General features: G+C 52.8%; 1 protein-coding gene across 1 annotated transcript in view; it reads left to right on the forward strand.

Moving 5' to 3' along the window:
- The window catches only part of NOTCH2 (notch receptor 2), a 126709-nt gene extending 119147 nt beyond the window's left edge, over positions 1-7562 (forward strand). The window contains exons 30-34 of the mRNA XM_079761326.1: positions 1350-1515; positions 2385-2686; positions 3403-3550; positions 4131-4228; positions 5096-7562. Of these exons, the coding sequence (XP_079617452.1) occupies positions 1350-1515; positions 2385-2686; positions 3403-3550; positions 4131-4228; positions 5096-6481 (2100 nt within the window). The 3' untranslated portion in view covers positions 6482-7562. The remainder of the gene's footprint in view (positions 1-1349; positions 1516-2384; positions 2687-3402; positions 3551-4130; positions 4229-5095) is intronic.
- The last annotated feature ends 5894 nt before the right edge of the window (positions 7563-13456 follow it).

Below are 13456 nucleotides of genomic sequence, written 5' to 3' on the forward strand. Positions count from 1 at the left end.
ACCATCGGCCACACTCGGGTCACATTTCCGTTTCTGTCCTTGGGAGCAGGAGTGTCCCAAATGGGAGTGATCGTCTTTATACGTTGCTCGGGCAACGGCTATCTCAGGTTGTCATGAAAGGCAGGGATCTCTAGGTCATTGCTCGCCTTGGGTGACCTATGTATGTTTTCAATAAGAACTCTAAGAATAATAAAACAAGCCTGCTTTCTTCCTGAAGTGCCATAGATGGTAGCTGAGTAAGGACTGAGGTGTGTAAATCCAGTTTCCTGCTGGCTCCATCTCGCCCTTGCTCTGTCGGGCATTTCCCCTCTGGAAGGGAGGGTGGATTAACAGTGAGGAAGCCAGTGGCCATCGGATTTAGGGGGTTTAGTGGCCATCGGCTTTAGGGGACCTAGGAACTAAAGCCATTTAGAAGTAAGAGCTGGATTGGGCTGGGGCTGAGGTGGGAAGGGAGGCCATCGGTCCATAGCTATACGTGGCTGGGACATGTGTGCGTCCCGTGGGGATTCTAAATCAGCATGAGGAGGTGGACCTTGAGTATTACCGGCACGCACTGAGCACAGTCGGAGTCAAGTCCAAAACTCTGCTCCTTGGTAGCTGGCAAGTTATTTAACCTCCTTGTATGTAATTACCCTTATTTGTAAAATAATGCTGTTAAAGGGATATTAATAATACTTTTCTCTGTGAGTTGTTGTGGGGATTAAATTCAGCAGTACTTTTATCTCATGCTAGATATTCAGTAACAGGCAGCTGCTTTTAAAATTGTAATAATAATTATTGGTCAACAAATATTTCCCGGGCGCTTGCTCTGTGCCGGGCACTTGTTTGCACAGGGAGGCAGCCCTGGGAAGGGCGTGGCCCCTGTTCTCGGGAACCTTAGTTTATCTAATGGTAGAGACTGGGGTGCAGGCGCCCGGGAGCACCCAGCACGTGATCAGGAAGGAGAGGTGAGCAGAGTGCTCTTCAGGACCCACAGGAGGAATTAAATCCAAAGTCATTTGAAGGGGTGGTAGGAGTTCATCAGAGGATTGGGAGAGACCCTGGCAGACAGGGTCTCTCCCATGAGCAAATGCCCAGAAGCAAGGAAATGGCACCTTGGGGGCCTATAAATAGCATGTTCGGTAGGTAGACACGTCAGGTATTAAGGCTGAGGCTAGAGTTTGGGCGGTGGAGGTGGGAGAGCTGGACGGTGACCGGGACAGGTGAGCAGGAACTGGGAGGTGGCCATGGATGCAGATCTGAGGGTTAGAGGCGGGGCTGAGGGGAAGCTGGCGGGAGGCTCGGGACTAGCTTCGTCCGCAGCTCCTGGTGGTGGGCAGCTTCACAGCCGGCGTGCCGTCCCCTTGCAGGCTGAAGCCGAGGCTTTGCTCTCAGAAGACGACCCCATCGATCGACGCCCATGGACTCAGCAGCACCTCGAGGCCGCAGACATCCGCAGGACCCCGTCGCTGGCCCTCACGCCCCCGCAGGCGGAGCAGGAGGTGGACGTGCTGGACGTGAACGTCCGGGGCCCAGGTCAGCACCCAGCGTCCCCTCCCGAGGCCACGCCTGCGTGGGTTCTATGTTGTCCCTCCCGTGTCTGCCCTGCTTGGTGACGTGCCCCCAGCCGGTTTCCCAGGCGCTGAGTCAGCATGAGGAGATGAATGCTTGAGGAATTCAGGCACACAGACATGAACTCACAGGAGCAGACGGGGGAGGATCGCACACCGCTTCACGTCCAGCATGCTTGTGAACACGTGGGCTGATTATATGAGACAGATTTCATTTACTTTTTTGTTCGTGTTTTGGGGGTGGGGTTGAGGTGTTTTGTTTTGTTTTTTATTAATCCTCATCCGAGGATATTTTTTCCATTGATTTTTAGAGAATGGGAGGGAGGGGGAGAGACAGAGACACATCAATAGGTTGCCTCCTGCACGTACCCCAACAGGGGCTAGGGATCGAGCCTGCAACCAAGGTACGTGCCCTTGACTGGAATCGAACCTGCAACCCTTCAGTCTGTGGGCCAAACCGGCTAGGACGAGATAGATTTTAGAACAACAGAAAAATCATATCAAAGCAGAGGGATGGAGAATTCATTTAGCTGAAACTTGGGTGCCTGTAGCTCTATTAACACTGAATATTTTAAACTGTCCATTTAAAAATAACATAGCACTTAGAAACTTGCTCAGAAAGCTCGTTTAACTTCAAGAAGAACCCATCTTGCTGCATCATTACCCTTTACTGGGGGGCCATTCCCAGAGGAAGAGCAGGTGGCCAGTGTCACCAGAAGCACAGGGATTCTTCCCAGTCGAATAACGTGACTCATGTGGAGCTCTCCGGCAGCGGGGTTCATTGAACACGAGTGCCTTTCTCCTCCTGAGCTCGCGGGTTCTCCTTTCCTGCAGATGGGTGCACCCCACTGATGCTGGCTTCCCTCCGAGGAGGCAGCTCAGACATGAGTGAGGAAGATGAAGACGCAGAGGACTCGTCCGCCAACATCATCACAGACTTGGTCTACCAGGGGGCCAGCCTCCAGGCCCAGACAGACCGGACCGGCGAGATGGCCCTGCACCTGGCCGCACGCTACTCGAGGGCAGATGCCGCCAAGCGTCTCCTGGACGCAGGTGCAGACGCCAACGCCCAGGACAACATGGGCCGCTGCCCTCTCCATGCTGCAGTGGCAGCTGATGCCCAAGGTGTTTTCCAGGTAAAGAACATGATCCGTGGTGTCTTATCTTTGTTAAGGCACTTGGCATCCCATTACACTCACTCAGTAATTCCGAGAATAAAGCAGGTGGCCGAGCCGTGCTGGCTAGATGGGAAAGCCGGGAAAGGGAGGCAGGCAAACTGACCTCATTGTCTGGAGCCAGGTGGCGATAGAGCCGACAGCAGTGCTCTGAGTGTGAATCACGTGGTTTTCTGAGGAGCCAGAATGCCTCCCAGATGAGCAGATCGAGGGGAGTGGTGCCTGTGATGAAGCCTTTGCTAGTGTCAGCCTCTGCCTACAGGTTTACCTGGCCACGTGGGCTTCCACGGGCTCCTTTGTGGTTTTCTTTACGTGAGTCACAGTGTGCTCCTGGGTGTCCTCGTATGGTACCCTTCTGAGGAGATTGGAAGCATCCTGTGCACCGTGATGGAGGTGGTGGTATTTTCCCACATCCCTCTTCTTTCTTTAGAAAGTAGTGGGACTTCACTTTACATGGAGCCATTGTCTTGAGCACATGTTTGTTTGTTCATTCATTCATTCATTCCACAAACATCTGTTGATAGATCCTGGTAGAGACTCGGGCACAAAAAGAACAAGACATTTCTTCCCCTCCAGGAACTCACAGCGTGGCCTCCACTACGATGCCCTTGGTTCTTCTCTCAGCATCATTACATTCTTCATCCAGGTGACGCTCTCTCCTGTACTTTCCCTTCCAGATCCTGATCCGCAACCGGGTGACTGATCTGGATGCCAGGATGAATGACGGCACCACACCCCTGATCCTGGCTGCGCGCCTGGCTGTGGAGGGGATGGTGGCGGAGCTGATCAACTGCCAAGCAGACGTGAACGCGGTGGACGACCACGGTAGGTGTTGGGATTCTGACCTGCAGAGCATCCTCTAAGGGGGAGGGTTGTTGATCCTTAAAGACCTGTCTCAGGTCCAGACCCACTGAAGGTTCGTTTGTCCATCCAGTCTTTTCTTTTAACATATTGAGCTTGGAGAGCTGAGCCATTAGGAGGTGCATGGATGAAGATGGGAAGGGATTGTTAGGGAGGGTTCAGGGCCTCGAAGCAGGTCTGTGAAAGGTTTGCCTGTGTAAGCTGCCTGGCCTGCCACTCTCATGAGGCCGTCTGAGCACCAGATTCCCTGGGATGGGGCACCGTTAGAGGTCCTAAGTATACATTCTGGCGTGTCATACATAAATACTGTCTTCGGTGCAGCAGGGTCGGTTCTGCCCTGTGGAGGGCGGGGGCACCACAGACAAATGGTCCTGATCCCCGGAGGTCCTCTGGAGGCAGAGCAGCCTGCACGCAGTATTCCTAGAATGAGGAAAGGAGGGAATACTTGGAGTTGTCCTTGGACCCCACAGGGAACTGACTTCCTGATGCGAGGAGCGGGACGTGTCCTCTGCGCAGTCTGCTGACACGAACGTTTCTCTTGCAGGAAAATCTGCTCTTCACTGGGCAGCGGCTGTCAACAACGTGGAGGCGACGCTTTTGCTGCTGAAAAATGGGGCCAACCGAGACATGCAGGACAACAAGGTGCAGTCTGGGCTCCAAGCGGGAGGGCTGGCCCAGCAGCGCCCAGCACCTGAGGCCTCCCTGTCTCCCACAGCTCCGCCGGCGATCAGTGTAGACAGGGGTGGGAGCAGGCTGGACGGTAGCTTGAGGAAGGGCATCGGGCTCCCCCAGGGAAGGGCCGGGGTGGAGCCTCTGCCCACGCGGTACTCAGCCTGCTGCAGGCCGTGCTGCACGTAACTCGGTGCAGCCTCACTGCCTCTCTCGTCTTTGACGGCCCTTCTGCTGTGCCCTGCTCTGCTCTTGCTCACTTCCTTTCTCTTGTTTGCTTTCCTGCTGCTCTTCTTCTCTGTTCCTGGACACCAGGTGTTTTCCTGTTTGCTTTTCTTCCTCTGAGTTTCAGGTCAGGCTTCCCCCTCTGGCTCATCTTCTCCCTTCCTCCTGCTTTAGTTCTTCCTCGTGCATGTCCTTTTTCCGCTTTCTTTTACGTTTCCCTTTTTCCCAGCTCCACGCATGCTTTAGGCTCTCCCCTGCTGCCTTGCTTATTTCTAACTCGTTCGCCTACTTTGATGAGCTCAGTGCTCTTTTACGACGACGCTCTGCCTCAGCGGCACGCTTGAGTTCACACATTCCCACCTAAGGAGACACTGCCCTAACGGCAAAATTGGTTCCTGGGCTGGAGTGACATAATCGTACTATTTCGCCTGAAGCATAGATGTCCGTTCAGCACGTAGCTAGAGAGACAGTTTATCAGTGGCATTAAAATTTCATGCAGGGACGCAGTTTGGGGGGAAATGTCTAAGGGGGGGCGGGTGATAGTAAAAGGATGGAGAAACATTGCTCTGTTCTCAAGAGTCATTCAACTATGCTCTTCGTGGGCCTTCCCTGCAGGAGGAGACGCCTCTGTTCCTTGCTGCCCGGGAGGGGAGCTACGAGGCCGCCAAGATCCTCTTAGACCATTTTGCCAACCGGGACATCACAGACCACATGGACCGCCTGCCCCGGGACGTGGCTCGGGAGCGCATGCACCACGACATCGTGCGCCTGCTGGACGAGTACAACGTGGCGCCGAGCCCTCCGGGCTCCGTGCTGACCTCCGCCCTCTCCCCCGTCATCTGCGGGCCCAACCGCTCCTTCCTCAGCCTCAAACACACTCCGATGGGCAAGAAGCCCAGGCGGCCCAACGCCAAGAGTGCCGTGCCCACCAGCCTCCCTAACCTGGCCAAGGAGGCCAAGGAGGCCAAGGGTGGCAGGAGGAAGAAGTCGCTGAGTGACAAGGCCCAGCTGTCGGAGAGCTCCGTGACTCTGTCCCCCGTCGATTCCCTCGAGTCCCCTCACACCTACGTTTCCGACACCACCTCCTCCCCAATGATCACCTCCCCAGGCCTCTTACAGGCCTCGCCCAACTCCATGCTGGCCACGGCCGCGGCCCCCGCCCCCGTCCACGCGCAGCATGCACTGTCCTTCTCTAACCTGCGTGAGATCCAGCCTTTGGCCCACGGGCCCGGCACTGTGCTTCCCTCGGTGAGCCAGCTGCTGTCCCACCACCACATGGTGCCCCCAGGCAGTGGCAGTGCGGGGAGCGTGGGTAGGCTGCATCCGGTCCCTGTCCCGGCAGACTGGATGAACCGCATGGAGATGAATGAGAGCCAGTACAATGAGATGTTTGGTATGGTACTGGCACCAGCTGAGGGCACCCCTCCTGGCATAGCTCCTCAGAGCAGGCCGCCGGAAGGGAAGCATATGACCGCCCCCCGGGAGCCCTTGCCCCCCATCGTGACTTTCCAGCTGATCAAAGGTGGGATTGCCCAACCCGCCGGGGCGCCCCAGCCTCAGTCCAGCTGCCCTCCGGCTGCTGCAGGCCCCATGCCCACCATGTACCAGATTCCAGAAATGGCTCGTTTGCCCAGCATGGCGTTCCCCGCTGCCGTGATGCCCCAGCAGGACGGGCAGGTCGTTCAGACCATCCTCCCTACCTACCACCCTTTCCCAGCCTCCGTGGGCAAGTACCCCACCCCGCCTTCACAGCATAGTTACGCTTCCTCCAATGCCGCCGAGCGAACGCCCAGCCACAGTGGTCACCTGCAGGGGGAGCATCCCTACCTGACCCCATCCCCAGAGTCTCCTGACCAGTGGTCCAGTTCGTCGCCCCACTCTGCTTCTGACTGGTCAGATGTGACCACCAGCCCCACTCCTGGGGGTGCCGGAGGAGGTCCGCGGGGACCAGGGACACATATGTCTGAGCCAGCACGCAGCAACATGCAGGTTTACGCGTGAAAGAGCCTGCCTCCCGTGCAGGGACAGAACTGCCTATTGTAAATGCTGCTGAGGACAAATGAAGGTCATCCGGGAGAGAAATGAAGAAATCTCTGGAACCAGTTTCTGGAGGCAGGAGAGAGGAGACGCTCTTACCTTTCAGCTACTGCAAGGGAAGCAGTTCCATCGGCGTCTGAGTCAGCGCGTGTCTGCAGGGCTCTGGGAGGGAGCGACACGCCTCCTCATCTCTTGCCCGTCAAGCCAAGTGTGTGGAAATGCAAGATGAGTACAAGACTTGGGACCATGTTTACTCTCTTACTTGGAGAATGGACGGATGCCTGTTGTAGCTCAGACATTCTTGCAGCTGGGACTGCGTTGTACGCCCTGGGGGCTCCCGCCCTGTCCATGAGAAGTTTCCACGGGGAATTGTCCCTGGAATTCTAGCTGGACTGACCTGTCTCATCCTCTCAGCCTTGGCAATTCTCCTGACTTCGTTTGGTGCTTTGAGTTTTGCACCTGTCTGTGGTCCCAGCCACACCAGCAAGGTACCAGCCCGGCCTCTGTGCCTTTAACCATTCCTGCTCTGGAACGTAACTTTCACTGCCTTTTCCCTCCCGTTTTCCACTCTCCCTGGGGGTCTCCCGGGGTTGCTTTGGTTATGGTTCTCGGCATAAACCTTCCTGTTTTCTTGGAAACGGACATTCACCATCCTCCTGCCTGACAGCATTCCTGGAAGAGGAGCAAAATATTTTTCTTTCAACCCCATTTTGGGACAGGGGATCCCTTCAGGACGCTCCCTGAGTTCCCTGGCCTGCACGCAGGGCTTCATGGAAACCTTACGGGAGGGAGGGTGAGAGTCTGTCTTTCTGTTCGTGGGCCTAGTCAGTGTGCAGTTTTACCCTTGGCAGTGAGGGTCCTATGACCCTTTAAAAAAAAAAAAACACAAAGACTTGGAATGTTGGAATGACCAAGAGATAAACTCACGGATGCAGGAATTGTTCCCACTGCCTTTCCCCGCTGGCCAGCAGCGCACTGACTCCCCTGGGAACCCTGTGTCTCCCCTCCACCCACCCCACCCCACCAGAACCCTCAAGGGCTCCCCTCACTCACCCAGCAGACGAAGCTGTCTGTATATTGAGCCTTTCCTTCCATCGGTCCTCACAGAAGAAAATGTCTAAGACGATATGCCCTCGCCTTCTAGAATGGAACTGGCCTCGGCTCCGGGCAGCCCGAGGCAGCCGTCTTCCCTTTTCTCTTTCTGATCACAGGCCCACTCACCGGTCCTCCTTCCGCAGGGGATGGGCTGTTACCGGTGCCCCCAGCAGGTTCTCCGCGAACACAGGGCTTTTCAAGGGCAGGACGTGGAGCCTTGGCCTGGCTTCCTAGGGTCAAGGCCAGGCCTTTGCAAAGGGAGGACGATGAGGCAGCCCTTGCTGCTTTTTGCTACCATTGCCTTTCCTTTGAAGCAGTCATGACCTCTCCTTTTAGGTCTCTAACAAGCGTATCAGGGACATTTTTCTTTCCTAGAGTCACCGTCTAGATGACAGTGGACAGTTACAGACTCGCTGTCCTCGACACCCTCATGTTCGGTGTGGAAATGCATCTCACCTAAGTCTGCTCTTTGTATTTGTGGTCTTGGCAGCTTCCTTGACCCTGGGTCAGGGGCAGGGGTGTTCTAGGTAACACCAGAAGTAGGAAGATAAAGAATAGTCCCTCCCACCCCCCCTCTTCTCCCTGAGTCGGCCAATAATTGGTCCTCGTGCCACACTGTCACATCTACCTGGTGCTGTGCTGTCTTGACACCGGGGAGATCAGTTCTCCCGGAGCAGGGGGTAGACATTAATAGGGGAGTTGCCTGCTCTGTTTTGGTGTGACTGAAAGTCTTCATTCCTGCCGTGGCTGGCAGTGTTCACCAGGGCCTCCCGCTTCCTTGCTTTATCTGCCGGTGGCCCCGTACAGAGAAGCCCGGTGTGTCTGTTCGCAGGGCAGTCTACAAATGAAGCTTTTCAGTCCTGCCCAAGTTCACGAGCCGAGAAAAAGAATTCGTTCTGCTCTCAGATAAGCAGGTTGTTGATTCATTCTGCGTTTTATTCTCTCAGGTGGCAGCTCCACCAGCCCCTTTCCTCGTGTGTAACATTCTGTCACTCTAACTGCTGACTCTGTGTCCGTGGCCCCGTTTGTTAATTCACAGGTGGGGGATCACTTGTCTGACTCACCATGGGCCCCCACACCTGCCCCACTTCCTGCGAGTGTCACCTCTGACGCAGCAGCTTGAATCTTTTATAACCTCCCTCTCCAAGCACTGTCGGCCTCACTCACTTGTTTCTCCCTGGAGCCCATTGGGTTTCGGGGAAGGAACGAGAAAGCTGCCGTCACAGACCACAGGCCTCAGTGGTGAGGAAGGAACTTCCTTTCAGGCACTGGTCGGTCTCCGAGATTCTGAGGACCCTGGAGTTGTGTCATATCTAATAGAAGAGACGGTGAGTTGGAGACTCACTTTCTCATTTGGTTCTGAATGGCAGACGAACTTTTAAGGGGACAGAGCTTTTTATACCATGTATAGGTCAACCCCCCACTTTTGGTTTATTTTTATAAATTCTTCCTTTGATTCTTCCGTCATCCTCTGGGGATAGATTTTTTTTTATTTGTTTACTTCTTCTGTTTTGTGTGAAGCATCATTTGCTGACTTACATGATGGTGAGAGAGGTAGGGGTTTGAGGGCAAGAGAATCTTAAAGTCTTTAGTGTACGCCATCAGCTATGATGCTCAAGTCCATTATGACATCTGACTATTCAATTTGCCAGCTCACAATTCTTGCACAGAAAGGAACCAAAGGTGGAGTGTGCTGTCGGCAGGTGGCTTGAGGAATTTGGCCTTGACCGATACATTGACTGCATGATGACCCTTTGATTGGACGGTTCTATGCCCCGAGGCTCCATCCCTAACTGTCTGGTACTCTGCTCCTTCCCTGTGTACATTTCTCTTAAGAGTGATATTATATGTTTGTATGAGAAGGCCCATAACCAATAAGTTGACTGCATATTCCTAACTAGGCATAGTAAGGAAAATGCACACTTTGTTTGTACTTTTCAAAGTTTCATTCTAAAAGTAGTTACGATAAAATTTATATGAACGCATTTTTACCACAAAATAAAACCAGTTACATGTCAGACTCAGTGGCGTGGCGGTTTTCATTTCCCGTTCCTGCGTCCTGGTCCCGCGGTGACTACCTCGTGCCCTCCTTCCTCTTCGAGAGAAATCCTTTGCTTTCCATGCTGAGCCCACAGGGCCGGGCACTGGGCTTCCTTTCTTCTCTCTCCAGGCAGATCCTAAGTCAATGCCTTTGAGGAAGGCGCTTCTGTCCCGGAGGAAGCATCAGGAAGCATTGCAAGACTGAGTCACTTTCCCTTGCACCAGCTGGTGACCGACAATTTCTCAGGACACAGGGCCTTCCAGTGGAAACGGAGGTGTTTGCCGAAGGCAGAGCTGAGAATTAGGATATACCGAGCAATGCTGATGGAGCCGGGACCCAAACCGTCAGTGTGCAATATTATTCCTCAGGTTTTATAGAGAACTTAATTATACAGTGATAAAATAGTATTTTGCATATAAATATGTTACCAAGTTTATTCATGTACTTGCAGAGTCAATCAAGTGAATGCTTGAACACAGATACTGGACATTGGTGATAACTGTGGCATTAGCCGCCTCCTATCAATTTCCATAGTGTATTTGCCAAAATAACGTCTTTATCACAACTGGCAGCACATGATGGTTATCCTGAGAGGGTTATAGTTTTATATAAACATATATAATACATGTGGAGAGCTTCATGTTGGGTTTTGTAATGGTGTGGGAAGAAAATGCTTTTGAGAGCGAAGGAACGCCTCGCCCGAGTCCTGGCCTCTCAGAGCTGGGGTTCCTCTGCAGACTTCGGGAACTCAGACTTGCTCCATGGAAACCTGCTCTGGGGGACCTGGCCCGCTCCCCACCTTCCTCCTCCCGCTTCCGCTTCGAGCCTAAACTCCCAGCCCTCGATGGGATGGGGCGGGGAGAATCCAGGGCCCTCCCAGCCCTGAGATCCGAGGAAGGAGGGCAGGCTGGAGGCCAAGGCTGTCAAGTCACATAGCTGGGACGATAGATTTGGACGCCAGGCCCTGGTCATGCAGTCATGCAGCTAACAAGCCTCCCAGCCCAAGGAGAGGCACTGAGTTCCAACCGTCCCCTGGGCGATGGGCAAAGGGGGAAGGGACTGTGAGCCTGCCGCTGCCTCTGCCTCTGTGAGTGCTCCCTGCCGGCAGCTGTGAGCGTGGCCGGTCTTCACCTCCCCTGCAGGACAGTATTTTAAAAATGAAATAGGAATCAAGTCCTTGCTAAGGCCCTGAAGAGAGCGAGGGTGTATGTGGTGTGTGTGCGTGGGGGACGGAGGGATGGGATAGAGAGCAGGTATTCAACTTTTCCCTCTTTTGACTTGGAGCTTAGCAAGACACATTAATTTTTTTTTATTTTTTTATTGATTTTTTTACAGAGAGGAAGAGAGAGGGATAGAGAGTTAGAAACATCGATGAGAGAGAAACATCGATCAGCTGCCTCTTGCACACCCCCTACTGGGGATGTGCCCGCAGCCAAGGTACATGCCCTTGACCGGAATCGAACCTGGGACCCTTGAGTCCGCAGGCCAACGCTCTATCCACTGAGCCAAACCGGTTTTGGCAAGACACATTAATTTTTTAAAATATATTTTTATTGATTTCAGAGAGGAGGAAGGGAGAAGAGAGAGAGAGAAACACCAATGATGAGAGAGAATTATTGGTCGGCTGCCTCCTGCACTCCCCACACTGGGGATCCAGCCCACAACCTGGGCATGTGCCCTGACCGGGAATCGAACCATGACCTCCTGGTTCATAGGCTGATGCTCAACCACTGAGCCACACCGGCCGGGCAGCAAGACACATTTAAAACATTTGCACCAGTCAAGACCCAACTGAAAAGTGTGGGCAAACTCAAATTAGGGTAATACCAGAAGGGCTCATGCACAACAGGACTGGTTATGAAGTGTGTGTGTGAGCGGGAGGGGAGCCTTAGCGGGCAGTGCAGAAAGTCCTGGCTAGCATCAGCAGAGCGATGACCACTTCGGTCCAAAGGGAGGAAAGCTGGGAGAGGTCACTGAACCTGGAAGATACCTCAGGAAGAGCCGTGACTTCTATCGGGGAACACAGTGAGCCATCGCCCCACCCCCACTCCCAGCAAGGAAGCCAGGGAATAATACCCTGACCTCATTCCCCACCCCACCTCCACCCTGGACTTCCTATTTGCTGAATCCAAGAGGAAATCTGAAAATGAAGGAACCTGTTGAATTTGACCCATTGATACAGGTAAGCTTCCTGAGGGGCAGAGCATGGGGGAGAAAGGAAGAGAGTGGATCTGACAGTGCAAACATATTATCTAAAACATTCTCCCTCCATCTGTGACATTTCTAAGAAACTTCTACCTTTTGAGACAGCATGGAGGGACCTGGAGAGTATCATGCTAAGTGAAATAAGTCAGAGAAAGATAAGTATCACATGATCTCACTCATATGTGGAATCAAATGAACAAAATAAACTGATGAACGGAGTGGATCCAGAGACATGGAGGCATGGAAAGAGTGTGGAATCTCAGAGGGAAGGCTGGGGAGGGTGAGTGGGTGGGTGGGAGACAATCAACCAAAGACCTTGAATGCATATATGCATGACCCATGGACACAGACAATAGGGTGGTGAAGGCTGGGGGGCGAGGGCAGGCTGGAGGGGAGCCAATGGGGGGTAAAAGGTGACATGTAATACTTTCAACAATAACGATTTTAAAAAAAGGAACTTCTACTGACAGCCTTCCTTTGATGTGTCAAGGTGGGGAACGCAAAGTAAAAGGAATGATGTATTGATCATCTGATTTAATGTCTTTTCCTGATCTACTTACTAGTGTGCTTCTTCACTACTTTGGCTCTGAGCACCCAAACTGAAGAGAATCAAAAGCAGCAGGATGGATGAATTATGGTTCCTTCAATGGAGAGCTACACAGAAATGGGAAGAAAACAAAGCAACGATGTGAGGAATTGTCGTTGGCATAATATTGAGCAAAGGAAGCCAGACACCAAAGAAGACACCCTGTGTGATTCCATTATCTGGGTTGAGGAAAAACAAACCAATGGTAAGTAGAGATCTGAAGAGTGGGTGCTGTTTGTGGGAGAGGCTTCTTGACTGAAAAGAGGGCAAGGAAATCTTTCTGAAGTCCAAAGGTGGCGATTACATAAATGTATACGTCTGTAAAATTCCCTTAAGACTTGTGCATTTTACTATTGTAGGTTATCCTATATTTAAAAAAAGGCTAATATGCAAATTGACAGAACGGTGGAATGACTGGTTGCAATGATGCGCACTGACCACCAGGGGGCAGACGCTTAATGCAGGAGCTGCCCCTGGTGTGCTCCAGAAGCCAGGCTCATGGCTGGTGAACGCAGTGGTGGTGGTGGGAGCCTCTCCCACCTTCTTGGCAGCGCTAAGGATGTCCAACAGCCGGCTTAGGCCTGCTTCTTCCCCTCTCCCCCAGGCTCCCAGACTGCAAGAAGGCGCAGGCCGAGCTGAGGGACCCCTCCCCACCCCAAGTGCATGAATTTCGTGCACTGGGCCTCTAGTACATTAATAAAATATATCTGCAATAGCTGACAAATGTCTAAACACCTAATATTATGAAAATAACATATACTTGCCCGGCCAGTGTGGCTCAGTGATTGAACATCGACCTATGAACCAAGAGGTCACAGTTCAATTCCAAATCAGGGCACATGCCTGGCTTGTGGGCTCAATACCCAGTAAGGGGAGTGCAGGAGGCAGCCAATCAATGATTCTCTGTCATCATTGATGTTTCTTATCTTTCCCTCTCCCTTCTTCTCTGAAATCAATAAAAATATATTTTTTAAATAAGAATAAAAATAAAGAGGCCCTAGCCGATTTGGCT

Source organism: Cnephaeus nilssonii (genome assembly GCF_951640355.1).
Source record: "Cnephaeus nilssonii genome assembly, chromosome: 21".
In the NCBI taxonomy this organism is placed as follows: domain Eukaryota; kingdom Metazoa; phylum Chordata; class Mammalia; order Chiroptera; family Vespertilionidae; genus Cnephaeus; species Cnephaeus nilssonii.